Below are 21695 nucleotides of genomic sequence, written 5' to 3'. Positions count from 1 at the left end.
ACACAATCAAACAGAACACCAAGATATACGTGGAAAACCCCTTCAATGTGAAGGGTAAAAACTACGGGGTAAACTAGAGATAATCCACTATGAGAATAATGAATATACAAATCTCAATCTCTTGCCCAAAACCCTAGCAACAACCACAAGAGAATAACTGGGATACAAGGATCACGTCACTGCCCACAATATCTAAAACCTCCCCAAGTAATCACAGCAAGAGTCTACTGTAGATTTGATCTAACCTGAGATGAGAACACTGCTAGATGATTGTGAACAGTCTCTCTGCGTTGTCCTTGTCTTCTTCCCTTTCTTTCTCTTCCTTTTCTGCCTTGATCTCCTTCTTCTCTTTGGAATCCCGTGGCCTCCAAGATCTGCCTCGTTGCTGCCTTTTTATAGCCTTAATCTGCCTCTAAAACGTAGCCACCACACCCCCTAATCTTAATTAGGGTTAGGTTAAGAGAGGGTGTGGGCTGTGGGCTGATAAAACCCACATGGGCTGAATATGGGCCATCAGCCCAACAAACACGATGTCGAGGAACTTTATTCTTTGTAACTCGCTGCTGCCTATTATTTTGTTTCTGTGCTTCCACTCGCAGGAGATAGCCAGGCTAATCCTGAGATGATAAGCCTGTCTAAATGGGTTAGATTTAGTTATATAGGACCATTAATGTTTAGTTTTCTTCTGAGATCTTCTAAGCTGTTGTTTTCTTTTAGTTCTTAAACTGCAGCTGTGATCCTTTACAATCTAAACAATGTCTGCAAGAATTACACGGTTGGATTCTGACACCGAGGTGGTGATGCTTATGCAAAATAACTGTGTTCTTGTTCGCAATACATTACAAGTGGATCTTTTTCTGTGTTTTGTCCTGCGAGTGTGGAAGGTTATGGTGCTAATAAAATATAAGGCGTGTAAGAAAAATGGCAAAAGCTGATCTTAATGTCCATTATGCCATGTAGAAGAAGCCATATATTTGGATAGAAATCAAGATTTGATCTTGACCTCCATTGGTTACTGTCATCCTTTATGTTTTGCTTTACGTTGCAGTGTACAAGTGAAACAAACCAAATCTTGCATTAGCTTTATAACTTAAATGTGCATTAGGAAATGATCACTTCTATATGCCGTATAAACGAAGCTATATATATGGATAAGAATCAATATCTGATCTTGACCTCCATTGGTTACTCTCATCCCCTTTGTGTTTGCTTTTCGTTGCAGGATAGAAGCGTAACAAGCCAAATCTGTAATGTGTAGTAGGAAATGATCGCTAAAAGCTGGCTTAAGAAGCGCCCGTCCGTTACTTCCCAACGCACTATTGAAGACCCAGTTCCCAATTTCTGAAACCTAGCAGCATCTCGCACCCAGTTCCCAAGTCATCTGATAAGGGGTTAATTACAGATTATATTTTTATAATTATTATTTTTTAATATCTTAATTATTATACTTTTAAAATTTATATTGAGTTTTTTTTTATATTTACGAAAGTAAAATGTTAAAGTTTTATTAAAATAATAAAATTAAATGGTTTATTTTTTAAAATATAAACATTTTACGAAAGTAAAATGTTAAAGTTTTATTAAAATAATAAAGTTGTTTATATTTATGAAAGTAAAATGTTAAAGTTTTATTAAAATAATAAAATTAAATGGTTTAATTTTTAAAATATAAAATTTGTATAGAGATTGAGATGTTCAAAGATAATTAATTATAAAAAAATAATTATTTTTGTAATTAGTCGAACCATATCTTCGTCACATACCTCCTTTCCTCTTCTCGTCGACTCGAGTCGGTCTCCTCTTCATTGAGCCTCGGTGTGGTGTGTCGATCATCTCTATTGACACATTGGTCTTTTGTGGCACGATGTGAGGTCACATAGACACAATGATGGTGATCGTCGTCTCTATTGACAACTCCGACATGATCATCTCTTCCTATTGTGTTTAGTCCGTTCTCGTATAGAGCCTCTCATCAAGGATGTCATCGACTTCTACGATGTCCATCGTCATCATCTTATCGATCACTCATGACGTGTTTCTTTCCTTAGATGGATAGTTCGCCCTCTCTAGCTCTTAAGATGACGATCTATGCCTCTGGGACCTCTCTATCGACGCCACCACTTGACATTTCGTTGGGCACACCAAGGACGTTCTCATTGTCTCATTCTCCATTGAATGTAAGTACACCATCCAGGATGTCGGCACCCACACTAATTGGGTCAACTGTGTTCACTTTAGCCCCAACTTTTTTCAGCCCACCAGCGTCCTGGGACTACACCATTAAGGTCTAGAATTTGAATAACTGTAAGCTTTGGAGCACCATTGTCGGCCTTGTGAGACATCAATACGGTCGTCATTGATGGTTTTGCTAGATTATGTGGCTCTTTATAATTAGATAAGATATATAATAGAACTAATTAGGTTTTGATGACAGATATTGGTCGATAAAAAAGAAGTGAGAATTCTCCTAATAACTTATCCTAGATCCTCTACTTTTGTTTATAAATAGACAGAACATTTAGGATCTAAATGAGGCATCTCATACATAATACAATCGATAGATTATAATTTCTCTCTCAACCTCTTTGAATCATCAATCTAAGTGATCTAGGAAGCCATTATAAACATTCAAAAGGAGCATTCAAGAAAAAAACTCTAGATCTAGATGTTATAAAGTTCCAGTGACTATGAGAGGGGAACAAAAGCTTATGCCCTTTTATAGGGGTAAAGCAACTTTTGGCATCCAGCATTGGACCGTTCATTTGCTCGATAGTTTGGTAGACAGGTGACATATAATTGGCCAAGAGAGATCCGTAGTAGTTCGACTGAATGATGGCATGGAAGACCTTCACTAGATAAGCAAGATCAAATGTTAGGCAATGATTATGGAACATCAAAAAATCAAATGTAATCTAATACCATAAGCCAAGTGCTACAGGGTAATTATGCATACTATCACTTAAAACGATAAGGACGAATCGCACATGTGGATCAGTGTCTCAATTGACATAAATGAATGTACCTAAGAAGCATTTCCAACATCAGCTAATATGATTGAATCTAGCCATAAAGTATCTCAACTATAATTGACATGATCATGTTTAGTCTTGAAGTATGTTATCAACTAACATATCTGAATCTTGCCACTAAGTACATATTTCTTTTCTACATAATCAAATCTAGTCATGAAGTATCTTTTATCTCCTAATATGATTTAACTCGACCATGTAGCATTTGTTGTCTCTCAATACAATTGAACTTAACTCCATCAATGAAACCTTCGTTATCTTTTGTTGCAATCGAATCATCCCATCGAATGTCCATTATCTTTTGATGAACCCAAATCTAAACATGAAGTATTTGTTATCTTCTAACATGGCTAAATCTAACCATAAAGCATCTATTATCTCGTGACGTAGTTGAATCTGATTATAAAGCATTTGTTATCTGCTAACGTGATCAAATATGATCATGAAGCATTTCTTATCAACATGGTTGTCCATAAAGCATCCATTATCTTTTGATGTTAAATCTTAAAGCATATGTCATCTTCATGCTATCGAATCTAGCCATAAAGCATTGACTATCCCATGACATGGTTGAATCCGATCATGAAACATCTGTTAACACATGATACAGTTGAATTCGATCATAAACTTGATAATAAAGTATATTCGTTGTCAAATTCATCCATAAATGACCCACCAAAGTAATATGATGCATGATGCATGATGCATGATGCATGACTATGCAAACCATAATGTAAACCATAATGTCTGACTGTTCGATTAATTTTTCACATCCAAGTAAAGCCCAATGATTTCATGCAATTGTCACATGAATTAAACACCTACTTACTCTTAGCTATTACTAAAAACTATTATAAAATATCTTAGGTGGACCATTTGGACTCTCTCTTTCTTACTAATAATATAATTGAACTTTTGAACCTTTTGAAACCCCTGAAGGTACTTTATTGGGCATGTTAATGCAGTTTTGGAAGAAATCTAACCAGACTGCATCCGCTCTTATGATAAGTTCAGATGTTAGACCGAAGCTAGTTTTGAATCTCCTAACACGTCAGACAACCAAAGTCGATAAGTATGCATCACATCCAAATCTCAGTAATTAGAGGTATCATTATTTTAGGATCCTTGTAAGCATAACATAACTATAAACATCGCTAAGTATCCGATTCTCCCCGCCAAGAGTATCTCCAAACACTCAAGATTGCCCCCTTGGGCAAAAGATCTATTCACCCAAGGCGACCACCTCAGGCTAAAGCACTCGAGGCAATCACCTCAAGCTAAAACGCACTTCACCGAAGGTGTCCACCTTAAGTGTGTAAGCTCCATTCACTTAAGGTGACCACCTTAGACAAGAGCTCTGTACACTCCAGGTGCCCACCTTATATTAAAGCTCATTTCATCCACGGCAAACACATCGGGCAAGGGTTCCTTGTACTTAAGGCATCGATACAGGGAAGAACCTCCTCCCTCACTCGATGTCCTTCATGGGTAACGGTTCCTCACTCGTAGTGCCCTTCTTAAATAAAGTAACTTGAGATGTCTCTCGTAGCCAACACATATTTTTCCATTGAGTATCTTATCCAAAAGCCTAAGATCCTCAATTTGATCACCCTCCAAACAATGTTTCATGCGAAGTCAACACAAGTATTATACTTCGTCTCACAAGATCCTCATGTCCTCAATTTGATCACCCTCCAAGCAATGTTTCATGCGAAGTCAACACAAGTATGGTAGGATAAGTGATATACATAATATCTTTTAACAACTTAACAATTGGATATTGATAATAATGATAAAAATTATTGCATCAAATCTACCATGTCATTCACTAATAAAAATATTCATTCCTTAATTTAGAGAATATTTTTCTAGCCACGTGTAGTTAGAAAGTATAGACTATAAATAATATATTATTTTATCTCACCTCTTTTAAGATTATCCTTACTCCCCTTCTTAAAACTATATTACCTTAGTTAAGAAAATTTTAGGCATCTTGGGAGGTCATCATCTCGAGAGTTTGGCAAGTTAGATCAGGGTTGACCTATATTAATTTTAGGCTTAGGTCAGACTGGGTAATTCCTATCGCTCCTCTAAGCGACCAACTGATTTATTTTTTTATATTTCATAGTATTCATATATGCCACGAATACTACAAAGATATGATATATGTACTTAAATCGCTTGAACATACAGTAATATAAAGCAAATCTCTAATTTATATGTCTACATCTTCAATGTTATCTTGAAAAATGAATCAAAATTTATTCGTACAAATTTCTTGAGTCACTCTCAACGAAAGTAATAACAGAAGATTAATCTAACGAAATGTCAACTTGATGTAAAGGAGGATCTGTACTCAAAATTGTTGGCTCTGCAAGAATGTCTGATATCCAATTCTCAATGGTTCGCAGGTGTCACCACTTTAAGATCCCCGAATAAACACAATTATTGGATTTGCGCACGTGCATATATATCCGAATGCGCAACGTATGACACGTGTATACGCTGTCTTTTGAAATATATTTATTCACACACGTGCGTGTAAGCACGTGGTTATTGAAATGGTCGTCTCCTACGGAGAGGAGAGCGGAAGAAACGAGCGGTCGGCAACGAGGCGAAGAAATCGATCGATCTATATATTGATAACATCGAACAATAATAGTCAGTTTCCGCAATTAGATACTTTGTTTCCTTTTTCTGGAGCGGCAGTATTCAGGTCGCCTACAAACAAAAAGGCATTTACGTCAGTAGATCTGCAAGCAAATCAGCTATAAATTGCTACAGATCCAGTTTCCCTGTCCTCACACGCTCCCTGCGCTTTCCTTTCGTCCGCTCACATCTTTTCGTTCTCTTTCTCCTCCGTCTCCCTCGATAAATTCCCCCTCCACCCTAACCAAGCATTCACTTGGACGGAGGCTGGAATCTAAAAGTTTAGATCTTGCGGACAACTGAATCTTTGTGTGATAGAACAAAGCTATCTCGCTGGTTTCGAGGAGATGGAGGTGGCAGCAAACGGGAGAAAGGCGGTGGTTTGCCCCAAGCCGCGGTGGATCAACCCGAACCGGCCATGGCAAACACGGTAATCTGCCGCTGAGATTTACTTCTTCTTCTTCTCCCGTCCGTTTCCAAGACTTTTGGATATTTATGAGGAGTTGTTACTGATTCTTGTGTTGGATGCAGTAATCAGGCAAAACCTTCTGCGCTTTCTGATATTTTCCTTTCAGAGGTGAAAACCTTTTCCCAATTTTTCTATCGATTTTGTTATACTCATCTTCGCCAGAATTGTTCTGATGACTCGTGGCTACCGAACAGGACGGGGAAGCTAATCAAATGCCATCGTCGTCACCACCATTCTTCGCTGGATCTCCACCGGTGCGATCCACAAACCCACTGATCCATGACGCCTGCTTCGGCGACGACAAGCTGGTGCTTCCTTTCCTGCTACATCCTGCGCCGCCTTCAGTGGCTTTGGAGGCGCCCGCCAAGTTCCGTCTCCAGCCTGCCGCCACGAGAGTCGAGGGCTTCGAGTGCCTCGATCGAGACCGAAGAAGAGGCCATGGCATCGCCGCCATTGCCTGAAGGATCCTCCAAAACACCATGAGCTCCTCGAGTCATCTTTCGAGACCCTAGTTGCTGTACATATCGTCGTCTTAAAGTTGTCCTTTTTGAGTGGATGGAATAAGGGAAGAGTGAGTGCGAGACAATCTTTTCCTCCTCTTCTCCATCTCTTTTCTTCTTGTTGTATATTTTTGGAGTCTTGTCGGTAGGAGGTGAGTCAATGATGTCTTGGTTTTGGGTTCGTTGGAGTTAGATATTGGAGGTTTGTGGATCGGGAAAGAACCAAAAAGATTCTTTTTTGTGTCGTAAGATTTGTATTACGTATCTGTGCAATCCAGTGTCCTTCGTGGCTTTGTTCTTCCATGTTTGTGATGTCAGCAAGTTTTCTTACGAGGAGATGTTGATTGTTAAGCGGTTGTTTCTCCATTAATTATCTACCAGCTTTGCCTTTTCTCGTCATTATGGATATGCTTGTTGTCAATATTGGATCGTCACTTATGAACTGATTTCGAAAGAAGTTGACATTATAAATGTAATTAATGTTCCATATCTCCTTCAAAATTATTTTAAATTTACTTATCAATGTTTAATTGATTGTCAACTTGAATGATCCAAAGAAAGATTACATTTAACATAAAATCTGTAATATGTTATATAAAATATGGAAATAATTGTTTATCTTGGGATTAAAATCAAATTAATATTAGATCTAGTTTTACGATACATATCTTTTTGATGTCATCTAAAAAGTATGGAGGAATCCCTTCTTATGCATACCATTGAAATAATCCCCTCAAGAGCATCCCTTAAGGGCATCCCTTAAGAAATTTTATTATAATATGAACTTTTTTTTATTAACTATTATCTATCATCAGAATCCAATTAATTTTATTATATATCTTGTTCAATTATAAAGGACTACATAATCTAAGAAGTTATTGTTAGACTATTATTAAGTTGGAGAAATTTCTTCAGAAATATAAAAATATTTGATTGTCTCTGTCACTCTTTATATAATTTGCATTCGGTATGATCGAAAAAAACATTCTTAAGGAATTCGAGAGACGGAAGATAAAAAAATGAATTGAATATTATATTATCGCTAGTTAGGAGATACATACTCTGTTCATTTTAGATATTATATTGATGACAAACCTTGTGACTAAGTTTTACATGTAGAGTCATTTGGAACTTCATGCAGGTATTAACAATCATATTAAATTAATTAATCGGGATGCCATAAATAGTCTAAAGTCAGTCAAGGCTTAGACATCAGTGGTTCAAAGAACGAAGAATGTAGTGCATGTATTAATGCGATGCAAATGACAAGTTGGTATACATAAATGCTTCGAGTACAATGGACCAATCATATGATAACCGAGAGAGACCCTTCGACAAGTGAAAGCTTAACTAACTAAAAAAAAATCACTAGTTGAGGCGAAAAAACTAATGCAAAAAACCCAACATAGAGTACTGTTGATGTCAGGATATATATATATAATTACGAGAGCTCTCTTCCAATATACTTCCACCGCCATTTTTTCTCTATTTCTATCATATCCGCCTCTCTTATCTTATATGCATCTCCCTCCATGTGTCGCCTTAATTACACGTACCATTAATCAAAGTTGTTCATAGTCAACTACATTGTGGCCTTCCCTCTTGTTGGGTTATAGTTTCGAGCTCCCATGGCCATTGTTTAGAGATGGGAATGTTTCCTGTGTTTAATATATATTTTAAACATAACATAATCATATTTACATGATTAATATATATACTCTTAGTGTCTATGTAATGAAATATAATATTATAATAATAATATAAAAATAAGTATAAAAATTATAATATATTATTATTATTATTATTATAAAAAAATATTAAATATTAAAATCAAATAACAACTGGTCAAATATACGATGTCTATTTCATCATAAAGTTTTTATTTGATCTGTAAGTATATCGATGTCGAATTTATAAGTATAATATATTTTACCTAATTAGATAGGATCATATAATCTAACATTCTCTCGTTTGACCCATTAATTAGTAAGATATAAAATAAATAAAATAAAATTTTATTTAAAAATAATTTTACTTAATTAGATTTTAAAACTTTAAAAAAATATTTTACACGTGCACATGAATTTTATAAAATAAGCTAATAAGTCTAATAAACATAATAATATTAGGTCAAAACCATATCTTTTTTGAGACAGTCATAATAATTCTTGTGATTTATCCTTTAATATCTAAATGTCGATAACCTAAAATATCTTATTTATCCTTGAATATAAGGAGAATTAGACTTGTCTTTTCTTTGAGCAATGATTTAGGGACAAAGAGAAGATGAGATAAAATATGTAATCTTTCAATAATATATTATGTAATCCTAAGGCTATAGCTCCTTATCATATCTCTGTATATTTTATTCATATGAGGTCCTATCATTTTATAGGTGACTGCAAATGATCAAATAAATAATTTAAAAAATCACTCCAATCAATATTATCTCATAAAAAAAATTATTATAATTATATCTCCTTTTTATTGACTAATAATTATTCTCATAATTTAGTTATATCTATAATATATCATATATCGTAGAGACTCGTGCCTTTGTGTGTATACTAGGAAAAAGAAGAAAAGTCTATGCCATTTCTAATTTCTTTGGAACGCTTGTCTACTACTCCACTTGACAAGATGCACAGTATAGAATCTGTGAGTTACAAGGAAGGAATCGAACAAATGCCAAGTTCGTTCAGTTTGGAACCTGGAGGAGGGATTCTTTCCATGAGCTCACCACTGCATCTCTTTATCAAACAATACTAATCTTTTATCACCTACATCAAAATATATCCATATATATATATATATATATTCATGTCATTGTGTTTGTCGTATAATTTAGTACTGTATCAAAAGTAAATTAATATTTAAATTTATTTATAAGAAAAAAAATATTGTATTATTATTAATTTGGACATGCTTAACTCGGGCCAATGGTAGAATTATAATAAGCCAGCATGTTAGTTATCCTATTACATCAGTTTGTGACATACATAAGATATAAGCATTTTGGGATAAGTATAAAACATAATTTGGGATGATTATTACATTTATTTTCATGTAAAGCAAGTTCATTAAGTTCAAGCAAATATATAATGCACTTGCAACCTCGAATGGCGGACCAAGTTAGGTTTGCAGGTCCACGCAATTGTGCTTTTTGTTGAGTACAATAGTGGAACATGACACTGAAGACATCTGGTAGAAGGGGTCAATCGATAACTCAAAAATATTTGGAACGTAAATACATTTATATACACGAAGATTTTTCTTATGGAAGAACATTTGTTTTGACATTGAGATCAGGAAAGGAATCATTCGGTATTCAAATCAAAATAAGAATCAAAGAGTTCCATACCCAGAATCGAAATTCCAATTGAGAATCTATACGTATACATTTATTTTTATTCTTCATTTTAATTGAGAGCGTTAATGCCATTAGATCCGTCATCTTATTATAAAATGTTTATGTTCATGAAGCACAAATATTAAGTGGTATTTGAATGAAGATAAAAAAAAAAAGAGAGAATATATACTGTTAAAAATGTTATGGCAGGTCAAAGTGATATAAGACCAGTTGAGATTGACAGGATGAAAAGAAATAAAGCAACACAAGTAGATTATTTTAATATGACTAATGCCTTGCCCTAAACACATGTTTGTCAAACAATAAGGTTAATGTATCTGACCAATAATATTAATATACATCTGTGATATTAAAAGATGCATAGAAGATTTTACTTGGAATGCGTGCAAATCATGGCATAATAGAGTAATCATGCACCACAATTTTATTTGGAATGCCTATGGATCATGGTAAATGTAGGTAGAGGGAAGGGATGGTCTTCCACCAATCACAAAAGAAGTAGGTAAAATATTGACTCGTACACATCATAATCACGAGGACACATGTAGGATTAATTTGGATCATCACAGCACTTTTCCTTGTCACCTCTTTGAATTCTTTTCTGCCGCATTACTCATCAGAGAGGCACTTGCAAGAGCAGAAGAAGAATCAGGTGGCGATCTGCTTCTTTGGTCTCGCATCAGCTCCATGTTGTCTCCTCGTGTTTTCTTCTTCCTTCGCAAACAAGCTTTCTGTGAGGTAATCCAGTTTCTATCAGTGGGGCGTGATGAACGTGGATCCTTGGATGCGACGACGCACGTTCCCGTCGTGTATGGCAGCGTCAATACGTCAGTACGCTGACGACACATATGAGGTGGAGATTGACTCCTAGAGACAGAGAGAGCTATAAATTCGAGTCATTTCCTCTCTCGTCTCTCATCTGTAGGACGATGGAGGAAGAGAGGAGGGAGTCGAAGAGACCAGCGAGTGCAGATAGGGAAGAAGATAAGCAAGGAGAGGAAGAGATGGAGAGATTCTACGCTTTGCTGGAGAACATTAGAGCGATGAGAGACTCCCTGAGGAGGAGCAGGCATAAGAGGATGAAGAAGGAAGCAGCAAAGCCTGTTTGGAAGCCGAGGTTTGAGATGGAGGACTTCAAGGAGGAGGCTGGAGTCTGCAGCTCGGCGATCAGCGTGACGTCGAATCCACCACCCAAGGATGGGGAGAGAAGGCATGGGAAGGAGGAAGAGGAGAGAGAGGAGAAGAGCAGTTTGGATCTCTCCCTCTCCCTCTCCCTCTAGCTAGCCATTGCGGTTGGGCTTCCATTTCCTACCTTCTTCTTCACCGTGTGGCACTGATTCAAAAGTCTCTCATCTGATATGCGTGTTTCCTTGTGTTCGAATACTGTTCATGTAAATGGATTCTTACACTCGAAGACTGTTGCTACAAGTCAACGTAAATGGATTCTTAATTGGCATATCAGTAATTTTGACCCTCGGAGTGTGCAGTACGAGTTGGAATGACTTTAAATAAAGGAGGAAAAGAATAAGGACGCCCAACTTTGTGTCTTTTAGATAACGGAACATATTTTTTTGATAATTGCTAAATATATCAATTCTATTTGGTCTTCATTTTTGGTTCCCAAACGGCGTAGATTTGAAGTAAAGTTTTTTGCTTTTTTGCTTTCGAAAAAAAAAGAGATAAGACCCAAAAAAAAAAAAAAAAAAAACGAAAGTGGATGACCAAAAAAATAAAAAAGAGATCCATAATAGTAGTAGCCAACTGTAGATATTACACGAGTACATAAAGACGATGATAATACACAAAGGATTAGGTCCGATAAAGAGTACTCATTTGAATCAGCCTAATCGTTTATATGATCTTTCACGAAGAAAAATGCACTTAGATGCCCACAACCCGAGTCTTCGGCATCGATATAATTATAATAAAATCATATAATTAAAAATAATTCTTCAAGAATTAATATCATATCAATTAAACTTAAATAACATAGATATAAGGAGAAATAAAAATAGATGAAAAGGAAAACTGAGGAAAATAATACAAACACAATGAACGAAGAGAAAAAATGAAAAGACGAATAATAAGAGGAAGCAAAGGAGATTTGATAGAACTAATTCAACATCAATTCAATTTTCAATGGTTCATAAGCCATGATTCAATTGGATTTGATTCATAAGTTTTTTTTATTATTTGTAAAAAATCCTACCCGAAGTAAAAACGAATAATGGGTCAACAAAGACAGCTTTTCCCAATAAAATTTCTATTATCAGAGGAATTTTAAATCGGACCTAATTATTCGAACAAGGAAAGCCCATGGAAGGCGGCGGTCTGCCCCACTGTGTGGGCCCCATGAAGGCCTCCGGTCAATCGCGTTGAAGTTGATCCAATCGACAATAAAAAGTACAGCGATGAAATAACATAAATTACGCGCACACATGGCCATCAATCAATTTTGATGGATGGCTCCTTCATCCTTAAGATTCGTGCTAGATGATTTTGGCATCGTTGACCATGTTTGACGTTTTACGATATAAAAAACCTAAGATTACAAGATAATCATATTTTATTTATAATAATTTTGAATCATAAAAAGGATTCCGAATGGTTGGACTTTAGATTCAGCGGACAAGAGACCAATGCGAAACCACCAAGCTCGACCTAAACTACTTGGGTCTGCCTCTGTATTCGCCATTAGCTATTCATGTAGCTGTCTCTCTCTCTTGTTGTAGTGGTAATCCAACCAACAATACAATCACCCAAATCTGCTGGTCTATCCTTGCTCTCTCGTCGTCGTCGCTGCCCCCGACACCGCCATGGCCGCCGCCTTCTCTCCTTCATTCTTCTTCTCCCTCTCCTCCATCACAGACTCTGAGGGCAAGAATGATAATGTGATCTCGACTTTAAACCGCTTCCGCAACCCTGGCTCCCTTCTCCTCCTCCGCCATTGCCGAGGGACCCGGATCTCCTGCTCATCCACCGCTTCCGACCCCACCGGTGTCCACCACCACCAGCAATTGAAGAGCCGGAGGCCGCCGGAGGAGAACATCCGCGAGGAGGCGTGCCGGCGCGACGAGGCGAACGCGTCGCACGGCTTCTCGGCGTGCTACGTGCCCTTTGATGCTCCCGCCGACACTGCGGAGACCTACTCGCTCGATGACGTGGTGTACCGGAGTCGCTCCGGCGGTCTCCTTGACGTCCGCCACAATCTCTCCGCCCTGAAGCGCTTCCCCGGCTCCCACTGGCGCGCCCTGTTCGACTCCCGCGTCGGCCGCACCACCTGGCCCTACGGTTCTGGCGTCTGGTCCAAGAAGGAGTTTGTCCTCCCGGAGATCGACCCCGACCACATTGTGTCTCTCTTTGAGGGCAACTCCAACCTCTTCTGGGCCGAGCGCCTCGGTCGCGACCACCTCGGTGGCATGCCCGACCTCTGGGTCAAACACTGCGGCATCTCGCACACCGGCTCCTTCAAGGACCTCGGCATGACCGTCCTTGTCAGCCAGGTCAACCGCCTCCGCAGCGCCCCCCTCAACCGCCCCATCGCCGGCGTCGGGTGCGCCTCCACCGGCGACACCTCCGCCGCGCTCTCCGCCTACTGCGCTGCCGCCGGCATCCCCGCTATCGTCTTCCTTCCCACTGACCGCATCTCCCTCGCTCAGCTCGTCCAGCCCATTGCTAACGGCGCCACCGTTCTCTCCATCGACACTGACTTCGACGGTTGCATGCGCCTCATCCGCGAGGTTACCGCCGAACTCCCCATCTACCTGGCCAACTCCCTCAACTCCCTCCGCCTTGAGGGTCAGAAGACTGCCGCCATAGAAATCCTGCAGCAGTTCGACTGGGAGGTGCCCGACTGGGTCATCGTCCCTGGTGGCAACCTGGGCAACATCTACGCCTTCTACAAGGGCTTCGAGATGTGCCGCGAGCTCGAGCTGGTCGACCGCGTGCCACGCCTTGTCTGCGCACAGGCAGCCAATGCCAATCCCCTTTACCTCTACTACAAGTCTGGCTGGGCTGACTTCAAGCCCATGGTGGCGGCAGACACGTTTGCCTCCGCCATCCAAATCGGCGACCCTGTCTCCATTGACCGTGCTGTATTTGCTCTCAAGGCCACGGACGGCATCGTCGAGGAGGCCACCGAGGAGGAGCTCATGGATGCCATGTCTCTTGCTGACCGCACGGGCATGTTTGCCTGCCCACACACCGGGGTTGCTCTTGCTGCACTGTTCAAGCTAAGGGAGAGGGGGGTGATCAAGACGAATGACCGCACCATAGTAGTCAGCACCGCTCATGGGCTCAAATTCAGCCAATCAAAAGTGGCCTATCACTCGAAGGAGATAGCCAACATGGCTTGCCAGTACGCGAACCCACCCGTACATGTGAAGGCTAATTTTGGTGCCGTGATGGATGTTCTGAAGAAGAAGCTGGAAGGTAAGCTTAGCCTATGATCAATGTAAGCCTACTCGCCCTCAAATCTCAGTTTGATTTGACTCTGTTATGCCTCTGGTCATGTTTTTGAACGAGACAAAATAATCCAAGGCATTTGATGCATTCAGATCTTCCTTTATTTCCTAGCTGGCAAGGCAAGGAATTGGATTGTTGCACGTAGAAATCAGTGCACGTTAGCTACTTTGTTCTTGTGTTTGTAGGTCTTAATAACATCATTCCTTGCTTCAACTAGTGTTAAGTTTGTTGTTCAAGTGGGAGATTTTAGAGCTGTCTCCTTTTTTAAGTTGTTCTTCTAATTTGGATGCTAAAATTTACCTGGATCAAGTACTTCTGTTTCTATTGTAAAAACTATACACTTAAAGGTATTTGTGCTTACCAATAATAACTTTTTGGCTATTGTTGAGAGATGTTGACCCAAAAATAGGACTTTGAAACAATTTAAAACTCAGCTCAATACCAATAGAGTTTTCTAAATAGACATGATCATGGTTTCCTAAGTAGCTAAAACAAGTATTCCTAGCGCTTTTAGGATTATGCAAAAATTGCCTAAGAATATTACAGAAATAAACCGAAACTCCTTACAAAAATAGGAAACAAATATCGGTCGGCCAACTTAAACCTAGTACCAACTTAAACTTAGTACGATCTGACTAACTGCATTAGATTTCCATATTATATATTGTCTTACTGGGTTATATTAATGTTGGGATGTGACTTTTACATGTTTTGTGAAACTAGAGTGTAAATTGTCACAGTATGAATGACGTTTGACATTATTGTTTGTTAAATGGGCACTGTATTATAAATATGCTTATTGGATTGGTATCTTAAATTTTCAGTTCTCTCATTTCAGAAGTCCCTGACCAACTTGGACTTGTAGTGGTTTTTGTTAGGTGGTTTAGGTCTCAAATAGTTACCTATTATCAAATGAATTTAATGGTCTTTGGGAAGGTTTCAATTTTGTGGATTGGATGGGATTTATATGATCGATGAGTGACTCATGCTATACATTGCAATCTCTTTAGCACTTGTGAAATGTGGCTTGACTTTGTTGAATAGAGATTGATTCGGTCTCCTGCATTTATAGGGCTATATTTTTAAACTTATTTAAAATAGTTACAATAAAATATATGTATGGTTTTCTGTTGTGGGTCCAGGGTCATTGCATTGGACACGAAAGGCTTTATGCCCATTTTAATCTCTTTAGATGCATGTATTTTGCCATTCAAGATCACTCCAAGTTGGTTCCTAAGCCTTTATTCAAACTTTGACTGAACTAATATCAAGTGTTTGTTGTAGGCTTAAAATTTGCCTAGACTTGCAGGTTCATTCTGTCATAGGAAATTCATGTACAGGAGACAGTAACAACTCTGCTAAACTCCTTTGAGCTTCTCTTGATCTGTTATGATGCCATTCTAATTGAATTTTTGATTCAAGAATTTTTTGTACTCTTTCAGGAATATATCATAACACCTAGTATCAATATCAGATTATCATCTTCAGAGTTCTTTCAATGGAAAGGAAAAAATCTTGAAATAGAAAGCACATTGATATGTGATTCATTACTTCTCTTGTTTCAGGAATGGGCGAATAGTTGATATCCTAGTCTGCCATGCATTTATATTGGGGTGCAGAAGTGTCTGATCCTTGGCAAAAACTATCCCAGATCCTTCAATGTTCAGTTCATATCTTCTTTTTCTTTTGTGTGTCTGTGTGTGTGCATGCATGCCCGTGGAATGCAATCTCACAGTATACTGGCGGTATGTACTGGTTCATATGGGAACTTGGTGGCAAACTTGTGGTTTGCTAGTTGCATACCATGCTGACCTGGGACTGATTCAGGTGCTGGTACTGAAATAAAATCTTGGTTCCATTTATTATTATCTACTAACCAAATGTGCCTCCATAATGTGTTTTGGCTCATCTTTATTCAAATACCTACTAACCAAATAAAACCTTGGTCCCATTGTGGGGTTTGGGAAGAGTCGATGTATGCAGCCTTACCTCTATTGAGGAACAATGTACGCAGTTTTTCCTTTATCGGAGAACAATGTACGCAACCTTACCTAATAATGGAAGTAGCCTTACCTTTATTGACGAACAATGTATGCACTATTCAACCTTGCCTCTATCGAGGAACAGATTACCATAATAAATAAATATCTTAATTTACATATTATAATTATTTTTATTTTTTATTTCATCATCTGTGTTTTTCTTAGCCTTTTCATCTGTACTTCTTGACTTGCCTCTTCAGTGAATTCATCATATTATATGTTTGTTCATGACAAATAATTTGTCTAATAATGTTATAATACTGATAGTTAGATATGAAGTTTTCTTTATTCTTTTCATTTTTAATTTATTTCCAATATTTTTTTGGTTTTTAGTGACCTTCTGTAAAGTTTTTTTTATAAAGAGGGGCCACCTATGTTTCATTTATGTGTCAGCATGTATATATTTAGGCATCCTGCATATGGCTTCATTTCTAGAAACTATTGTGGAGTACCTTAAACATCCGAAGCAATGTAATAGGTTGCTTTATCTAGACCTGTTTGGACAAGAAAGTAGTTGAGATAGACAACTAGATAACTGTCTATAATAGGGCATTAAACTTGTTTCTTAAACATCATGATTTAAATGCATGTTTAGTAAAAATGTGTAATAACCACTCAAGGATACAATTTAGCACTGTATGTTTAAATGCAGCTGCTTACACCTTCAAACAAAAAATGTGCTTGCGAGTTGCGACTATGACTGATTAGTAGTGTCTCACCCTTGGTACAAATTATTTGTTGTCCTCTTAATGAAATTATGTTGTGGTGACTACATATTTCAGAAAATGCCACCAATGACCAACCAAGCGCTGATATTGAGGATTTCATCAAGACTAGAAGCAAGGATTTATATTTAATTGTTGTCCTGTTAAGAACATGTCAAAAAATCTATGCACATTTGCCACATTCATTCTCTAGGGTCAGTGATGTATATATAGCCTACGGATTTAGGGCCTTGCATATGAATCCCTTTGCCTATCTATGTTTTTGTCCTATAACATGTTGGTATTGGAGTAAACTGTTCTACATTATATTGTCATTAAAACAATTCATCCTATCAAATTGGTACCTGAGCTTCTAATTTATCGAAGATGTCCTATTGAGATTGGTCCAAAATTGGTCATATGAACTCAAGATGGGTTCCCATGCATCATAAACTTATGATGCAGGAACTTATTTAGTTTAATTTATTTTAAAAGTAAGTTATTTCAAGAGTTTTTATTAATATAATAAGTTGTCACCTGGAATCATCTTATGAATTCTTTTTTTAGCTACTAAGGTTGTTTAAGAATAAAAAAGGAAGTTGAACTGAAAACATATTTGAAAATATCTTTGTTTGAAGATGCTTTATAAGGATGGAAAAGAATTCCAATTGGAGATTTTGTTAATTTAAGAAGATATACTTTATAACGATGGGAACAAATCCGAATTACAGTTTATGTTAATAAGGTTGATAATCCCTTGAAGCAAAAATAGAACTAAAGATCATTTAGAAATGAAAGGTGAGATGATTGATTTGATTAGTTTTGCTTTAAAATTACAGTTTTTTTTCTCATTTTTTCTGTTTATTAATATAATAAGTTGTTTTGATTTAAAATTATTTTTCTGTTTTGATATAAAATTAGTTTTGATTTACTCATTTTATGTTTTGATTTAAAATTAGTTTTTACAGATTTAAAATTACATACATGGAATTGATAAACACCATTCTGATTGTTGCAATCTCAACTGTTTTGAGCTATAAAACAATTTTAAGTTTTGTTAACGAAAGCATATGTCCAGTGGACTTGGACACACCATTCATTTATGCTACACTTAACGAGTGCCTCGTGTGACTGTTGATTTATTGCTGCTTTCTTGTTTTTGCTGTGTTGAGATCTAATTAATTCTGCACAACCATATGGCACTATATCTCATTGAAACAATATGTTTCTGTGTACTTTTTTTGTCTAATTGATAGTGTTCCCTTGGACTCGGTAAGAGCAATTGGATCATTATATTGATGTTCAGCAGGTTTATAAACATCAAGGTTGCTAGTAAGTCGTCAATTCATCGAGAGTTCACTAAACAGGTTTGATATGGAGAGACTATATTCTCTTTCAATAAACAGTATTTGCTTTAAAATATTATTTGCTTTACAACACAATTTGCTGTTTGGTTTCATTCTTAAACAACTTTGCATCGGTTTATAATTGGACCTTTCTAAATCAGGTGTCTGATCCAAGAAATTTGACATGCATTAGATATATAGAGGGATTGTATCATTCCGAGTGTTGGCTTATTTATTCATCTAGACATGTAGAGATTCAATGTGATTTTTTGACAATTGGTGCAAAATTCACTGATTAGATATGATTAACTTTCTTATTGAGGTTGAATCTGTTGAAATTATGTTCGGCTCTTTACCAGTTGGACCATCGTTCATGTTGCTGGCTAGAAGCAGCCTCAAAAGAAAAGGCAAATGCAATATTGAAGTCTCTGATCCTCCTAGTCCAATGTAGTGATTTCTGCTTAATAGTGTGAAGTTTGGGAAACATCTTTCTTGTTTCCCTGTTGTGTTTTTAGGATGAAAGAATATAAATTTGCAGCAGAAAATTTTCTGGGAATTGGTCATGATTTTGACTATACAGAAGCATCTATGTCAATTCCTTTTGTGGTATTTTGATCCAGAAATTAATGCTAAAACTTTTTAGCTGTAGGAAATTAGTGGAATCATCTTTCATCATTAAGTTGTTCTATCTGCCATCTATTTTCTGCTGGCTGTTGTCCCATGTTTATCTTTTCCGCAATGTTCTATCTGCTAAAAAAGATTGTGATATTTTTGTTGCTTTCTCAAGTTGGATTTTTGTGCATATCATCAACCTTGAACATCTGGAGACAAGTAGAGTTGTAGGACTCGTTCAACACATGCAAAAACACACCTTAGTAAGCTGAGTTCATGACTCATTATTTTCTCTTTACCTGGTATATGAAATAACCCAACAGCAAAGTCAAAATCTTATGCTGGTCATCAGGAGCTGAGCAATGCTGCATTCTGTGCAATCCATCTTTATATAGTTTTACCATGTTGTGGCTACAATTCAGGAACTGGGCCCTCTTCCTTGTTTACTCATCAGGTCCAGCAGGAGGACTCAGGCAGAATAGGGAAACATAGCCCAGGAGTCCTAGGTCCCTATCAAGATAGGGATTGTGATCGCTATCTAACCAAGGTTTTCATGGCCCATAGGCTTGAGTAACTCCTGTTTGACTCTGAATGTTGTCCACCAACACTAAAAGAAACTTTAGTGTTGTTTAGCTATTAAAAAGGAATTAGGAGCAGGATAAAAAGAAGAGGATTTCAAGTGCTAGATAAATTTGACTATAGTAGTTAGGATTTGTGTATTGATAGTGTATAAACAGATGGAGGGTGAGCATTGGTGTCATGATAAGGCTGTTTCATTGATATCTACGTGACCAGGTTCATGTTATAGAAAAGAAACTCTCTGCTTGTAGGAGTAAGACTGTATATTGATAGTGTATAAATAGATGGAGGGTGAGCATTGGTGTCATGATAGGGTTGTTTCATTGATGTCCAGGTGACCAGGTTCATGTTATAGAAAAGAAACTCTCTGCTTGTAGGAGTAAGACTGTATATTGATAGTGTATAAATAGATGGAGGGTGAGCATTGGTGTCATGATAGGGTTGTTTCATTGATGTCCAGGTGACCAGGTTCATGTTATAGAAAAGAAACTCTCTGCTTGTAGGAATAAGACTGTATATTGATAGTGTATAATAGATGGAGGGTGAGCATTGGTGTCATGATAGGGTTGTTTCATTGATATCTAGGTGACCCGGTTCATGTTATAGAAAAGGAACTCTCTACTCTACTTGTAGGAGTAAGACTATGTACATTGACCGTCCTTTCACACATTATCGAGAGCCTTGTGTAGTCCACCCCCGAAACAATGAGTAAATGACTGCAATTCCTTTTTTGATCACTTTGGTCATTTTATATCTATTATTTTAGACAATTCAATTTTCTCTTTATTTGAGATCCATGTGAGGTCTTTCTACTCATTGACTTGGAGAAAACCTTATTTCCAGCACTTTTAGTTGCTCTTTCAGCAATTTTTACATGTTGATATGAGACCAACAAGAGATTCTTAACATCTGAAAAGAATGGATGGTTTCTTAAAATTTGCCTCTCCAATTATTGGATCTATTGGGTTATGGAACTAAGGTTGGGGTTGCCTTAGATGCTCCATTTTCTCGAGCTTTTGTTAATTGGCATATCCGAGTCCCATATCACTGTCATTCGGAGACAACATTTCCTGCTTGTTGATTCACTCCATGATGATCAAATATTGCAAAGCAGAAGTGACTGGATCAGTGATGTGCATTGCGTGCTGCAGAACTTTGTACAGGAGCGTTTGATGTTTCTGACTCTCAAAAACTTCTTGGAATTTGTAATAGCCAATCTTATTTGTGTAAGAGAAATAAGCTCAACATGATAATAATCCATTCTTGATATCCCAATTTTCATGTTTTCCGATGGTATGCTGTGTACAGGAGTTTTGACCGTCATTGTTGAGTCATCTTCACTTGCTCTATGCATTTCTTGTCTGTCCTATTTGTTATGGAATGGTAATGTCTTTGAAACAAGTTAAAATCGGTTGCTACATAATTAATGTTCTTTTGGGAAAGGATGTCATACATGGAATTGATAAACACCATTCCGAGTGGTGCAATCTCAACTGTTTTGAGCTATAAAACAATTCTAAGTTTTGTTAACCGGAAGCATATGTCCGGTGGACTTGTTGTACACACCGTTCATTTATGCTACACTTAACGAGTGCCTTTTCTCTTTGCCGTGTTGAGATCTAATTAATTCTTCGCAACCATATGACACTATATCTATCTCATTGAAACAATATGTTTCTGTGTATTTTTTTCGTCTAATTGATAGATATATAGAGGGATTGTCTATATATTGATGTTCAGCAATTGCATCATTATATTGATGTTCAGCAGGTTTAAAAGCATCAAGGTCGCTACTAACTCGTCAATTCACTGTGAGAGTTCACCAAACAGGTTTGATATGGAGAAACTATCGGTAAACAGTGTTTGCTTTAAAATACTATTTGCTTTACAACACATTTTTGCTGTTGGGTTACATTCTCAGACAACTTTGG

At 37.4% G+C, this 21695-nt stretch overlaps 3 protein-coding genes across 4 annotated transcripts; all 3 read left to right on the top strand.

Annotated features, from left to right (window-relative positions):
• Positions 1-5709: 5709 nt before the first annotated feature.
• Positions 5710-6820, top strand: LOC135640295 (uncharacterized). The gene is made up of 3 exons (XM_065154604.1): positions 5710-6108; positions 6210-6255; positions 6342-6820. The coding sequence occupies exons 1-3, from the start codon at positions 6026-6028 to the stop codon at positions 6606-6608; spliced, it is 396 nt and encodes a 131-aa protein (XP_065010676.1). The 5' UTR covers positions 5710-6025; the 3' UTR covers positions 6609-6820.
• A 4126-nt stretch (positions 6821-10946) lies between these two features.
• LOC135671970 (NRR repressor homolog 1-like) lies at positions 10947-11297 on the top strand. Its single transcript, XM_065180427.1, has one exon. It carries the CDS (start codon positions 10947-10949, stop codon positions 11295-11297), a length of 351 nt encoding a protein of 116 aa, XP_065036499.1.
• Positions 11298-12695: 1398 nt separating this feature from the next.
• Positions 12696-16346, top strand: LOC135585828 (threonine synthase, chloroplastic-like). 2 transcript variants are annotated; one of them, XM_065154594.1, is made up of 2 exons: positions 12696-14448; positions 16047-16346. In XM_065154594.1, exons 1-2 carry the CDS (start codon positions 12834-12836, stop codon positions 16058-16060), a joined length of 1629 nt encoding a protein of 542 aa, XP_065010666.1. In that variant the 5' UTR covers positions 12696-12833; the 3' UTR covers positions 16061-16346. The 2 variants fall into 2 exon arrangements, with proteins under 2 accessions (XP_065010666.1, XP_065010659.1); XM_065154587.1 differs by having other exon boundaries at positions 12696-14470.
• The last annotated feature ends 5349 nt before the right edge of the window (positions 16347-21695 follow it).

The sequence above is a fragment of the Musa acuminata genome, chromosome BXJ1-4 (assembly GCF_036884655.1).
Source record: "Musa acuminata AAA Group cultivar baxijiao chromosome BXJ1-4, Cavendish_Baxijiao_AAA, whole genome shotgun sequence".
Taxonomy (NCBI): domain Eukaryota; kingdom Viridiplantae; phylum Streptophyta; class Magnoliopsida; order Zingiberales; family Musaceae; genus Musa; species Musa acuminata.
Note: the sequence above shows the minus strand (reverse complement) of the source record. Positions and strands in the feature narration are given on the sequence as shown.